The sequence below is a fragment of the Oryx dammah genome, unplaced genomic scaffold (genome assembly GCF_014754425.2).
Source record: "Oryx dammah isolate SB20612 unplaced genomic scaffold, SCBI_Odam_1.1 HiC_scaffold_20, whole genome shotgun sequence".
Classification (NCBI taxonomy): Eukaryota; Metazoa; Chordata; class Mammalia; order Artiodactyla; family Bovidae; genus Oryx; species Oryx dammah.
The window spans coordinates 37,765,135-37,776,690 of record NW_024070204.1 but is presented as its reverse complement, the minus strand read 5'-3'; the positions used below and the strand labels follow the sequence as shown (position 1 = coordinate 37,776,690).

Here is an 11,556-nt window from a genome sequence, read left to right as displayed (position 1 = left end):
GATCTTGACACCTCGGAAGCCCCTGCATTCCTAGGATGTTTTAAGCTTCCCGTGCCTCTCGAGGTTGGGAGACTGTAAACAATCACATGCGCAGCTGTACGAGTCCTGCAGGCAAGCTAGAAAGCCATCAGAGGGGTTTTTGGATTGAAACACTCATATTATGCCCACAAGATTTATTATCTAAAAGCTCTAAATTAATTTTTTTTCCAGAAAAAGGTGGTGGGGGGACAGCCCCCTGTTAATGACAAAAGAGTTGGTGGAAAGCATAACACAGTAAAGCAGGCAGACTCTGGTCTTGGGGGGTGGATGCTCAGGAAATTCCAGGGGGAAACCCTGAAGTCTGATCACATCCTTGCGTTTTGTCAGGGTTCCATCCGCATGACCTTGTCATGGGTGGGATTCCTCACGCTGGCCCCCGGCAATAGGTAACAAGTGATTTATTAGGTAAGGATGCCTATGAGGCTAACAAGTGGAAAGGAAATTGTGGCATGCTCTGAGAACTTAGTGGGCTATAGTTTTATTTATTTATTTTTGGGTCTCTGTTGCTGCATTCGGGTTTTCTCTAGTTGTGGGAATGGGGGACAACTCCCTAGTTGTTGTCCATGGGCTTCTCATTGTGGTGGCTTCTCTTGTTGCAGAGCACAGGCTCTAAGCACACAGGTTTAGCAGTGGCGGCTCACAGGCTCTAGAGTGGGGACTCAGTAGCTGTGGCATATGGGCTTCATTGCTCCAAGGCATGTGGAATCTTTCCAGACAAGGGATTGAACCCATGTCCCCTGCATTGGTAGGTGGATTCTTATCCACTATACCACCAGGGAAGTCCTATAGTTTTATAATCAAAGGAAAAGTGGGGAGGGGGAAAGACCAATTTCCTCCTCATTTTTGAGTAGACATTATGCTTGTATCATCAACTCCTCCAGGTTGGGCAGTTTTCTTGTCCCTACATGGTCAAACCAGAACTGTCATGACACTATGGAAATGGTCTCAGTACAATGAGGGTCTTTACTTTGAAATGTCACCTTTTCATAAATTATTGTTCTTCATGTATGTAGAGAGCATGCCATCACTGGGCAGAACAGCATCGTTTTATTGTTTTAGGGCATGACCCATGCTTCTGCATGATTTTGTTGCTAAGCAATCCACTTGGGTTTGTGGTTAAGCTGACCTGTTTTCTTCAGTGATCATTAACTTATGGGGGTCTCCCATACTTTTTGCTTTACATGCAGTCCTCTAGTGGGATTAACTCTGACCCTATCAATTCTGTTTCTATGGGATTATGGGCCAAAGGCTGTCTTTTGTAACTTCTTCATACTGACTGAGGGTGCTGTATTTTTAGAGTGGAAGATGTCAGATGGGTTTGTAGCATCTCTTTGCCTACAGTTTTAGTTGCCCACTTAACATATACAGACAAAACAAGCTACAACTATTTTTCTTTTAAATATAATGTATATCTACATATACATATTATATACATGCACTATTGCCTTTCTTTGGGATTGGAATGAAAAGTGACCTTTTCCAGTCCTGTGGCCACCGCTGAGTTTTCCAAATTTGCTGGCATATTGAGTGTAGCACTTTCACAGCATCATCTTTCAGGATTTGAAACAGCTCAACTAGAATTCCATCACCTCCACTAGCTTTGTTCGTAGTGATGCTTTCTAAGGCCCACCTGACTTCACTTTCCAAGATGTCTGGCTCTAGATTAGTGATCACATCATCATGATTATCTGGGTCGTGAAGATCTTTTTTGTACAGTTCTTCCGTGTATTCTTGCCACCTCTTCTTAATATCTTCTGCTTTTGTTAGGTCCAGACCATTTCTGTCCTTTATCGAGCCCATCTTTGCATGAAATGTTCCCTTGGTATCTCTAATTTTCTTGAAGAGATCTCTAGTCTTTCCCATTCTGTTGTTTTCCTCTATTTCTTTGCACTGATCGCTGAAGAAGGCTTTCTTATCTCTTCTTGCTATTCTTTGGAACTCTGCATTCAGATGCTTATATCTTTCCTTTTCTCCTTCGCTTTTCGCCTCTCTTCTTTTCACGGCTATTTGTAAGGCCTCCCCAGACAGCCATTTTGCTTTTTTGCATTTCTTTTCCATGGCCTTATATGACATTAAAAATTAACTTTAGGTTAAGAGTTTTACAATGTGTCACAAAGGTATGGGTTTCAAGAGATGTACCCTACTTAATATTAACAATCTGATTGTCCATTTTAGTAAATTTGCCACCTTTTTTTTAAAATTCAAGTTGGTTGGTAAGGTATTCTAATAACCAGCTTCTCAAACTAGATCTCCTCTCCACACATCCCCCAATACCATCCTCTCCCACAATAACCTGCTCCAGTTCTCAAAATGATGGGAAAAAAGGTGTTTCTTTGAAGCTGGATAATTTACAGTAAAATTTAAATTTAAGGAAGGCAGTTCAAATTCAGTTCCTTGGTAACAGGAAATGTGCATTGCACAAGCTTAGAATGCAAATAGAAGTGAGTTGAGGGAAGGGTATGTATTTGATGTATTTGAAAATACATCCATCAAATTAAATACAATGAAACAGGAGTAAAATTTTGTTTGTAGCTAGAAGTTTAAGTTATGTGATTTTTTGAAGATGAAGTTAGTTAGTTGCTCAGTTGTGTCTGCCTCTTTGCAACCCCATGGACTGTAGCCCACCTGGCTCCTCTGTCCATGGAATTCTCCAGGCAAGAATACTAGAGTGGGTTGCAATTTCCTTTTCCAGGGGATCTTCCCGACCCAGGCATTGAACCTAGGTCTCCTGCTTTGTAGGCAGATTCTTTACCTTCTGAGCCATCAAGGAACTCTTAAAGATAAAAGTCAAAAGTAATTTCACCTATTGTAGGGGGAAAAGGCAGGTCAAATTAAGAGAATTGAATTGTATCAGAACAACAGATGCAAGATTTCAGATGTCTCTATCACTCTCTACTAAAAGGCAAAATGCCATAGGGCAAATACCCAGGTTGGAGAAGGCAATGGCACCCCACTCCAGTACTCTTGCCTGGAAAATCCCATGGATGGAGGACCCTGGTAGGCTGCAGTCCATGGGGTCCCTGAGGGTTGGACACGACTGAGCAACTTCACTTTCACTTTTCACTTTCATGCATTGGAGAAGGAAATGGCAACCCACTCCAGTGTTGTTGCCTGGAGAATCCCAGGGACGGGGGAGCCTGGTGGGATGCCATCTATGGGATCACTCAGAGTCAGACACGACTGAAGTGACTTAGCATAGCAAATACCCAGGTAAGAGCAGAGGTCATCTGTTTCAGAAGTCAGTCTACTCCTGACCTAAACTTGGCATCTGGATAAAAATCTGGGGGTACTAAACTGGCCTGATAGACCTCTATAGAGCCAAGGGCCTACATGACTAGGGTTAGAATGGTGTGATTTCAAGCATATCAAAAAGGGAGAGGAGAAACTTTTCACCCTGACAATTTGGGGAATGTCTGGGGTAAAAGAGACTGTCACCTAGTACCTGTTGTGCAGTTTGACTCCTCCCTGGTTGCTACCTGTCCTATTCTTTCTGAAACTGAGTAGGACCCTGCAGTGACCCCCGGGTACAAAAGCCTATCCACGTCCCTCTTGTTTTTAAGAAAAAGGTTTTACCTTCAAGATCTTTCTTGTGTTCCAAAGGGCAGACAATTTAAACAGTTAACTGTTCAGTTATTTGTTAAGGAAGTGAGGGAATGCATAAACAAAAGAAAGGCAGTAAAGGGACTTCCCTGGTGGCTCAGTGGTAAAGAATCTGCCTGCCAGTGCAGAAGACACAGATCTCCCCTGGTCCTGGAAGATCCCACATGCCAAGGAGCAACTAAGCCCATGCTCCACAACTACTGAGCCTGTTCTCTAGAGCCCAAGGGCCGCAACTACTGAAGTCTGTGTGCCGTGCTCTGCAACAAGAGAAGCCGCTGCAATAAGAAGCCTGCACACATGGTGGGAGGGATTGGGGGCAGGAGGAGAAGGGGACAACAGAGGATGAGATGGCTGGGTGGCATCACTGACTCGATGGACGTGAGTTTGAGTGAACTCCAGAAGTTGGTGATGGACAGGGAGGCCTGGCGTGCTGTGATTCATGAGGTCGCAAAGAGTTGGACACGACTGAGCGACTGAACTGAACTGAACTGAACACAGCAACCAGTGAGTAGTCTCTGCGAGCCAAAACTGGAGAAAAGCCCACACAGCTACGAAGACCCAGCATAGCCAAAAAAATTATTTTGAAAGAAAAGCAGTTAAGAAACAACAGTACAGCAATAAAGGAGAGTCCCAGTTCCTCCCTAATGGGTATACATAATAATCTGATACAGATCTTTGAGTTCAGCTATTGAAAAAGCAAGAGAGTTCCAGAAAAATGTCTATTTCTGCTTTATTGACTATGCCAAAGCCTTTGACTGTGTGGATCACAATAAACTGTGGAAGATTCTGAAAGAGATGGGAATATCAGACCACCTGACCTGCCTCTTGAGAAACCTATATGCAGGTCAGGAAGCAACAGGTGAAAATGGACATGGAACAACAGACTGGTTCCAAATAGGAAAAGGAGTACGTCAAGGCTGTATATTGTCCCCCTGCTTATTTAAATTATATGCAGAGTACATCATGAGAAACGCTGGACTGGAAGAAACACAAGCTAGAATCAAGATTGTCGGGAGAAATATCAATAACCTCAGATATGCAGATGACACCACCCTTATGGCAGAAAGTGAAGAGGAACTCAAAAGCCTCTTGATGAAAGTGAAAGAGCAGAGTGAAAAAGTTAGCTTAAAGCTCAACATTCAGAAAATGAAGATCATGGCATCTGGTCCCATCACTTCATGGGAAATAGATGGGGAAACAGTGGAAACAGTGTCAGACTTTATTTTGGGGGGCTCCAAAATCACTGCAGATGGTGACTGCAGCCATGAAATTAAGAGACGCTTACTCTTTGGAAGGAAAGTTATGACCAACCTATATAGCATATTGAAAAGCAGAGACATTACTTTGCCAACAAAGGTCCGTCTAGTCAAGGCTATGGTTTTTCCAGTGGTCATGTATGGATATGAGAGTTGGACTATAAAGAAAGCTGAGGGCTGAAGAATTGATGCTTTTGAACTGTGGTGTTAGAGAAGACTCTTGAGAGTCCCCTGGACTGCAAGGAGATCCAACCAGTCCATTCTAAAGGAGATCAGTCCTGGGTGTTCATTGGAAGGACTGATGCTGAGGCTGAAACTCCAATACTTTGGTCACTTCATGAGAAGAGTTGACGCATTGGAAAAGACCCTGATGCTGGCAGGGATTGGGGGCAGGAGGAGAAGGGGACGACAACAGAGGATGAGATGGCTGGATGGCATCACTGACTCAATGCACATGAGATTGGGTGAACTCTGGGAGTCAGTGATAGACGGGGGGCCTGGCGTGCTGTGATTCATGGGGTCACAGAATTGGACACGACTGAGCAACTGAACTGAACTGAACTGATAGGAACTAAGCTCCCTCCTTGCCACCCCCAACCCCTACCTCCACTCAGGTGGAGGATGGCTGAGCATAAGTTTCTTGGAACATCACCCTCTTACAACTAGAAGGAAGTCACATGCCCCCGCAGCCCTTACTTGGTCTTTAAAGACTTCCCTAAGGGAATTCCTTGAGGGTCCAGTGTCTGGGACCCTGTCCTTGCACTGCTGAAGGCCCAGGTTCAAATCAATCCCTGGTCCAAAAACTAAGATCCTGCAAGCCCCACGGAACAGCCAAAAAATTAATTAAAAACGAAAACATAACAAATCCTCTCCCCTGAAAACCATCGGACAGTTCAGTTTTCTGAGCAGGAGCTATGCTGACCTCCTTGGTTGGTGTTTGCAAAACCTTTGTCTGCTCTAAACTCCAGTTTCAGCTTCTTTGGTCTCACTATGCCTCAGGCACACTAACTTGGGCTCAATAGTGTGTCTTCACTGATCTCATTTAATACCTGTGCTAAGCAAAATAATGCTCTCCCTGAAAGATGACTATGTTTTAATCTCCACAACCTGTGAAAATACTAGTTTACACCAAAGGACAACTAAGGTTGCAAATCAGCTGACCTTGAGATAAGAATGATCTGGGTAGAGCCAAAGCACTCACAAGGGATTATTAAAAGATAAACAGGCATTCAAAACTTAAGTTTAAGCAAAAATCTACCCAAAAAGGGCAGCACCCAACTGGAAGTGGTTAGTAGCATTCTAGGAGCCAGGGGACTTTATAAAGTGTGGAAGCAAAGAAAGATATTACTTGATTGGCTGTAGGTTAAAGACTAATTTGTGGTTTGATTGTTGTCCTTAAGTATACAATACAGTATTTTCAACTGTAGATATGATATTGTACTGATCTCTTGCATGTTGCATAAGTGAAACTTTATACTAGCTGGTTAAGTGTTTTGTCTTAAACCATTAAGTTTGTGCTAAATTGTTAGAATGGCAACAGGGAACTAATACAGTACCTAATCCGGTTAAGTCTAACCTGAACTGCAGTTTGTTTCAAAAACTCAAATGTTGGTCTTCTCACTCTCTCCCTGCTGGAGGGATCTCCCCCTGAACGCCCCATTCCCCACCTACCATTTCCATAAGAACAGTGGCTCTGTCCTCTTCCCAGTTCCTAGAAGAGCTTAGTGCTTACTTCGAACTTATCAACTGTTATCCTGTCAAAAATATAACCTCCTAACTAACTCCTAGACCTCATCTTGTTCTTTTAACTGTGTGAAAGACGCTCAGTCTTGTCCCACTCTTTGCGACTCCATAGACTGTAGCCGGCCAGGCTTCTTCCGTCCGTGGGAATTCTCCAGGCAGGAATACTGGAGTCCCTTCTCCAGCGGATCTTTCCAACCCAGGGAAAGAACCCAGGTCTCCCGCAATGGGGGGCAGATTCTTTGCCCTCGGAGCCACCAGGGAAGCCCAAGAATACTTGAATGGATAGCCTATCCCTTCTCCAGCGGATCTTCCCAACCCAGGAATCCAACCAGGGTCTCCTCCATTGCAGGAGGATTGTTTACCAGTTGGGCTATCAGGAAAGCCTAGAAGTTAATCACTTTTGCCAGTATTTCACAAGTGTTAGGTCACTAATTGCTTCCTTTAGACAGCAGGCGTTTAGGATTGTTTTTCCCTACTAACTCTTAAATGTTTGTGTATTTTACCCTTTTGCAAGGGTGGGGGCTTTCCTCGGAAGAAGGTTAAAATTGAATTAAGTGTTTGTATCAACAAGGTCTGGGAACCGCCAATATTAACACGTTAAAGTGTTTTGGACTACACATGTCCAGGCCTACCCAAAGCTGTCAAAGCATATTTCCTCACGTTAGAGTTTAGGAAATTTCTTAACAAATTCCACGTCTGATTCCTTGGCATAGTAAAATGCGAGATCAAACCATATGCCTGTCATTACAGTTAAAAAAGCGTTTTCTGCCTTTCTCTTCAAATTCTGAGCCCAGCTACGTCCTCCGAGCAAGTGAGGATTGTGGTCAGTAGCTTAGTCTCAGCCGACTCTTTGCGATCCAATGGACTAGCCCACCAGCCTCCTCTGTCCTTCGGATCTTCTGGGAGCGGGTTGTCACTTCATTCTCCAGGAGAGCTTCACCACCCAGGGACGGAACTCGCGTCTCCTGCACTGGTAGGCAGATTCTTTACCGCGGAGCCTGTGAGGATCAGTCAGTCAAAAGCTTCAGGCCGGAGTACAGAGGAACCTGGAGAAGTACTCCAGCCCAACCCCCAGCCCTGCACAGACGCCGGGAGGGCTGAGCTAGCGCCTGCACCCCAAGCAGGGGAGCCTCTCTACCCACATTGCCCATCTCCTAGGAAACCAGAATCCGCAAGATGTCCTTAGCGCGGACAGAACATTCATAAAGACCGGAGGGAAACAACAGGAGGGTAGGTAGTCGAGTTCCGGTCTAAAAGTTTGCTGCAGGGAAAGGCGGGTCCGGAGGGTATACGCCCAATCCCTTCCCCAGAAAGTTGTGAGTTCCGCTCCGCTGAACTCTCTATTGGCCCTAACAAGCTCCGCGATCCTTCTCTCCAACCTACCCACACTGAGGTGACGGACGCTTGAGAGCGGTGCACTGCGCCCCGCCGGAAGTGCTTCCCTGGGTGGACGCTTCAGAGCGCAATATAGCGGAAGTGCTTTCTCTTCCGGCCTCTTTGGTCTCGGCGGCAGAAGCAAGATGGTGAGTGGTTTCCAGGGGCTCTCGTCATCGGCTTTCATCCTCACCCTCTGAACTGCGCCCCATGCAATCCGTGGGGGCCCTGGAAGCTTTCGGATAAGAGGAGCCGGTGGGTAGGGAAGGCAGCTTTCGAGAGGCACGAGAATGGCTCATAACTTGATATGGGGATGCTGAGCCTGCCGTCGTGGAGCTGCAGCTGCTCCAGGCCCCTTTCTTCTGTCTGACTTTTGGGAAGCCCGCACAGCCCTCCCCGCCAGTGGGAATTGATGGAAGGAGCATGGATTGGGGGTATTTGGCTCTGTAAACAAAAGAATAGCTGGCGACAGTCCCTGGGCAGGAGCTCTTAGATTTTGGAGTAAGAGTAGGTAGGAAAACCACGTTACATCCTCTTTTGCCTTATACGTTTTTCATTTTCCTTTTTAATAATGTATCAGGTTTCAAAACATGGCAGCTCTTGGAGGGGCTTTAGATGACGTGAAATTCTAATAGTGGTCACTGATTTAGCACAGTGTCAGCCCTTGTGATTGTCATTAATTTATATCAGTAGTTACTTTAACTGAAAATGTTGAGCATGTGTATAGAAATGACTAGACTTAAACCCCCTTAACTTGCAGACGAAGGGAACGTCATCGTTTGGAAAGCGTCGGAATAAGACGCACACGCTGTGCCGCCGCTGTGGCTCTAAGGCCTACCACCTTCAGAAGTCGACCTGTGGCAAGTGTGGCTACCCTGCCAAGCGAAAGAGAAAGTGTAAGTTAATATTTATAAATGTACTTTGAGAATAGTCTCGTTTCATAGGTAACCTCAGTGAGGCATGACTTTGAATGTTGTTTCCTAGCAAAACTGTACATCTGTATACCATTATGTTGATAGTTGCTAAGTTGTGTCCAACTCTTGCAACCCCATAATCTTTAGCTTAGTAGGCGTCTCTGTCCAATGACTGTCCCAGGCAAGAATACTCTAGTGGGCTGCCATTTCCTCTTCCATGTATGGTCTTCCATTCTGGCTCAGCTGGTATGCTGAGCTTGCAATGCAGACCTGGGTTCGATCCTTGGGTTGGGAATATTCCCTGGAGAAGAGAAAGGCTACCCATTCCAGTCTTCTGGCCTGGAGAATTCCATGGACTGTATAAGTATACCGATAAAGTGAGTTTAAAGCCAAGGTAGGCATTTTAATTAAATTGACAGTGTGTACTGGGTGTGTGAAAGTGAAGTTGCTCAGGGACAACAATTTGGATCTTAACCTGAATATATATATATATATATATTTTTTTTTAGATAATTGGAGTGCTAAAGCTAAAAGACGAAATACCACCGGGACTGGTCGAATGAGGCACCTAAAAATTGTATACCGCAGATTCAGGTACGGTTTTTATGTTTCAGTTATAGATGGGCGTATGAGCCTATATAACAGTTGTCCCAACTACCCTGGTTCGTGGGGTGAGGTGTTGCTATGATCCTTTTCCTTCTGCCACCATAACCTTAAGATCAGTCTCGAACTTAGGAATCAGTGAACAATAGTACTCACTGAATAGGCTGGAGTGTAGTTTGAGGTAGACGCCAGAAAATAATGGCATTTATTTGCATACCTACATTTCACTTCGCTGCCAAAGTTTGTCAAGATGATAGTATGTAATTGAGGCCTTCAGTTTTGTGGCTTTGGGCAAGTCTGCTTGCTGTAGAACACTGTTGTACTTAAAGAGAGGCCTTAGAGTTTTAATTTCAGCCCCAACATAGTCTTACAGAGAACCTGCATTTTTAATGATAGCAGTTGAGGGGTGTAAGGCCTCAACTGAGGTGGTTTCTTTATTGGGGACTGGGGTTGTCCTGTGTATTGTAGGATATTTGGCAGAATTTGTGACCTCTTACTCAGTTAAAGATCTTCAAGACCACGAGGCAGTTTGGGGGGTATAAGCACAACACACCTAGATGTATTTGTGTGTGGAGTGACCTTTGTACTTAAGGCCAATACATAGTAGTATGGGGTAGGGTTCAGTGGTCTGCTGGTTTGAGTTAAGAACATGAATTGAAGCCAGTTTTAACCTGTGTGTTCCTCAGAAGACATTTCAAGTAGATGTTAAGTGAGTTAAGACATAAACCATAGTTAAGCAGTTGAGAAAATGTCTATCATTAATCACGTTTTTCCTTAGCTAAAGGAAGGTAGGGTCTCTGACCCATAATTTAAGAATCCGTTTTCCCAAAACCTTAGGAATCATAAGTGGTGGGGAAATACTGATCACTGCAACCAAATATGTTGCCTTGGCTATTTTGAAGTAGAGGGAAATAAATAAAATACCATAGCTTATCAGTGATGTTCTAAAAATAAATGTCTGAACTTATGAATTCAATATTGATTTCATCATTTAACTGAGATAAGCTCATAAAAATATATTTTAACAAAGATTGAAATGTATACATTGACATTGCTGAAGTAACCATTCTTGTTTTTAACACAATGCAGGCATGGATTCCGTGAAGGAACAACACCTAAACCCAAGCGAGCGGCTGTTGCAGCATCCAGTTCATCTTAAGGATTTCCAACAATTAGTCGCACAATAAATATTCTGGCTTTTAAAATTATCTGGTGTGCTAAGGTATTTTTAATAGGCTTGTATCAGTGATTTACATAGGTTTGCAAATGTGACAACTAAAATTCAGGTTTATTTGTTAAGTGGCTATTTTGGAACACTAACTTTTAAACTGGGTTGTGATACTGCTTAATAGGATCGGGCCTTTACAAGCAGAATTCTAAGATTCCTTCAAGCAGACGACATTAAGAAGTAACATCTGTGCTACTATAAGAACTATGTTACCTCTATGGTCTTTGTGGACTGGTTGTCGTCCTATATGATAGGCTTCGGATTTCTGGTGAGAACACAAAGGACAGGAGTTGAATGAGTTCCATTTTGGAAAGGTGGTTTTGTTGGTTTTTTTTTTTTGTATTATATTTGATTTACAATGTTGCGTTAGTCTTTTACAGCAAAGTGATTCAGCTATACATTTTTCTTTTTCAGATTCTCAGGTGATATTAACTCTTGGTGCCCAGCTCATAGGCTGTGTTTGCTTTTTAAGGTGGTCAGCTAAGTGCACAACTAGGTATGAGTCAACAAGAAGGTTTGTAGGGCCATGTGCAAATGCAGTGGATTGAGTAGAATGTAAAGGAAGGCCAAGTATAAACTCACTTGTAGGCTAGTAGAATTTTTTTAATCCTCACCTAGGTGATCATTGACTTTTCAGGGCTCTGAATTTTTCTGCCTTGCTTTCTGGTGTTTCTGCTAGTTTTTTGAAGTGAAGACAATACCAACTTTGTTGGACTGATGAGAGAATCGAACATTAATTAAACATCACAAGTGTTGGAGTAACTATCATAAAATAGCAGTGTGGCCAAGCTGTGCTGTC

The 11,556-nt window shown here is 43.7% G+C and overlaps 1 protein-coding gene and 1 non-coding gene across 4 annotated transcripts; both read left to right on the top strand.

Annotated features, from left to right (window-relative positions):
• Positions 1-8,025: 8,025 nt before the first annotated feature.
• Positions 8,026-10,737, top strand: RPL37 (ribosomal protein L37). Of its 3 annotated transcripts, none has more exons than XM_040262416.1 (4): positions 8,026-8,161; positions 8,773-8,908; positions 9,436-9,520; positions 10,619-10,737. In XM_040262416.1, the coding sequence occupies exons 1-4, from the start codon at positions 8,159-8,161 to the stop codon at positions 10,686-10,688; spliced, it is 294 nt and encodes a 97-aa protein (XP_040118350.1). In that variant the 5' UTR covers positions 8,026-8,158; the 3' UTR covers positions 10,689-10,737. The 3 variants fall into 3 exon arrangements, 1 of the variants encoding a protein (XP_040118350.1); XR_005724788.1 differs by having other exon boundaries at positions 8,108-8,267; positions 10,619-10,730; XR_005724789.1 differs by having other exon boundaries at positions 8,137-8,523.
• Positions 10,457-10,536, top strand: LOC120879750. The gene has a single exon (XR_005724893.1). It is a non-coding gene; the product is annotated as a small nucleolar RNA SNORD72 (small nucleolar RNA).
• Positions 10,738-11,556: the final 819 nt, after the last annotated feature.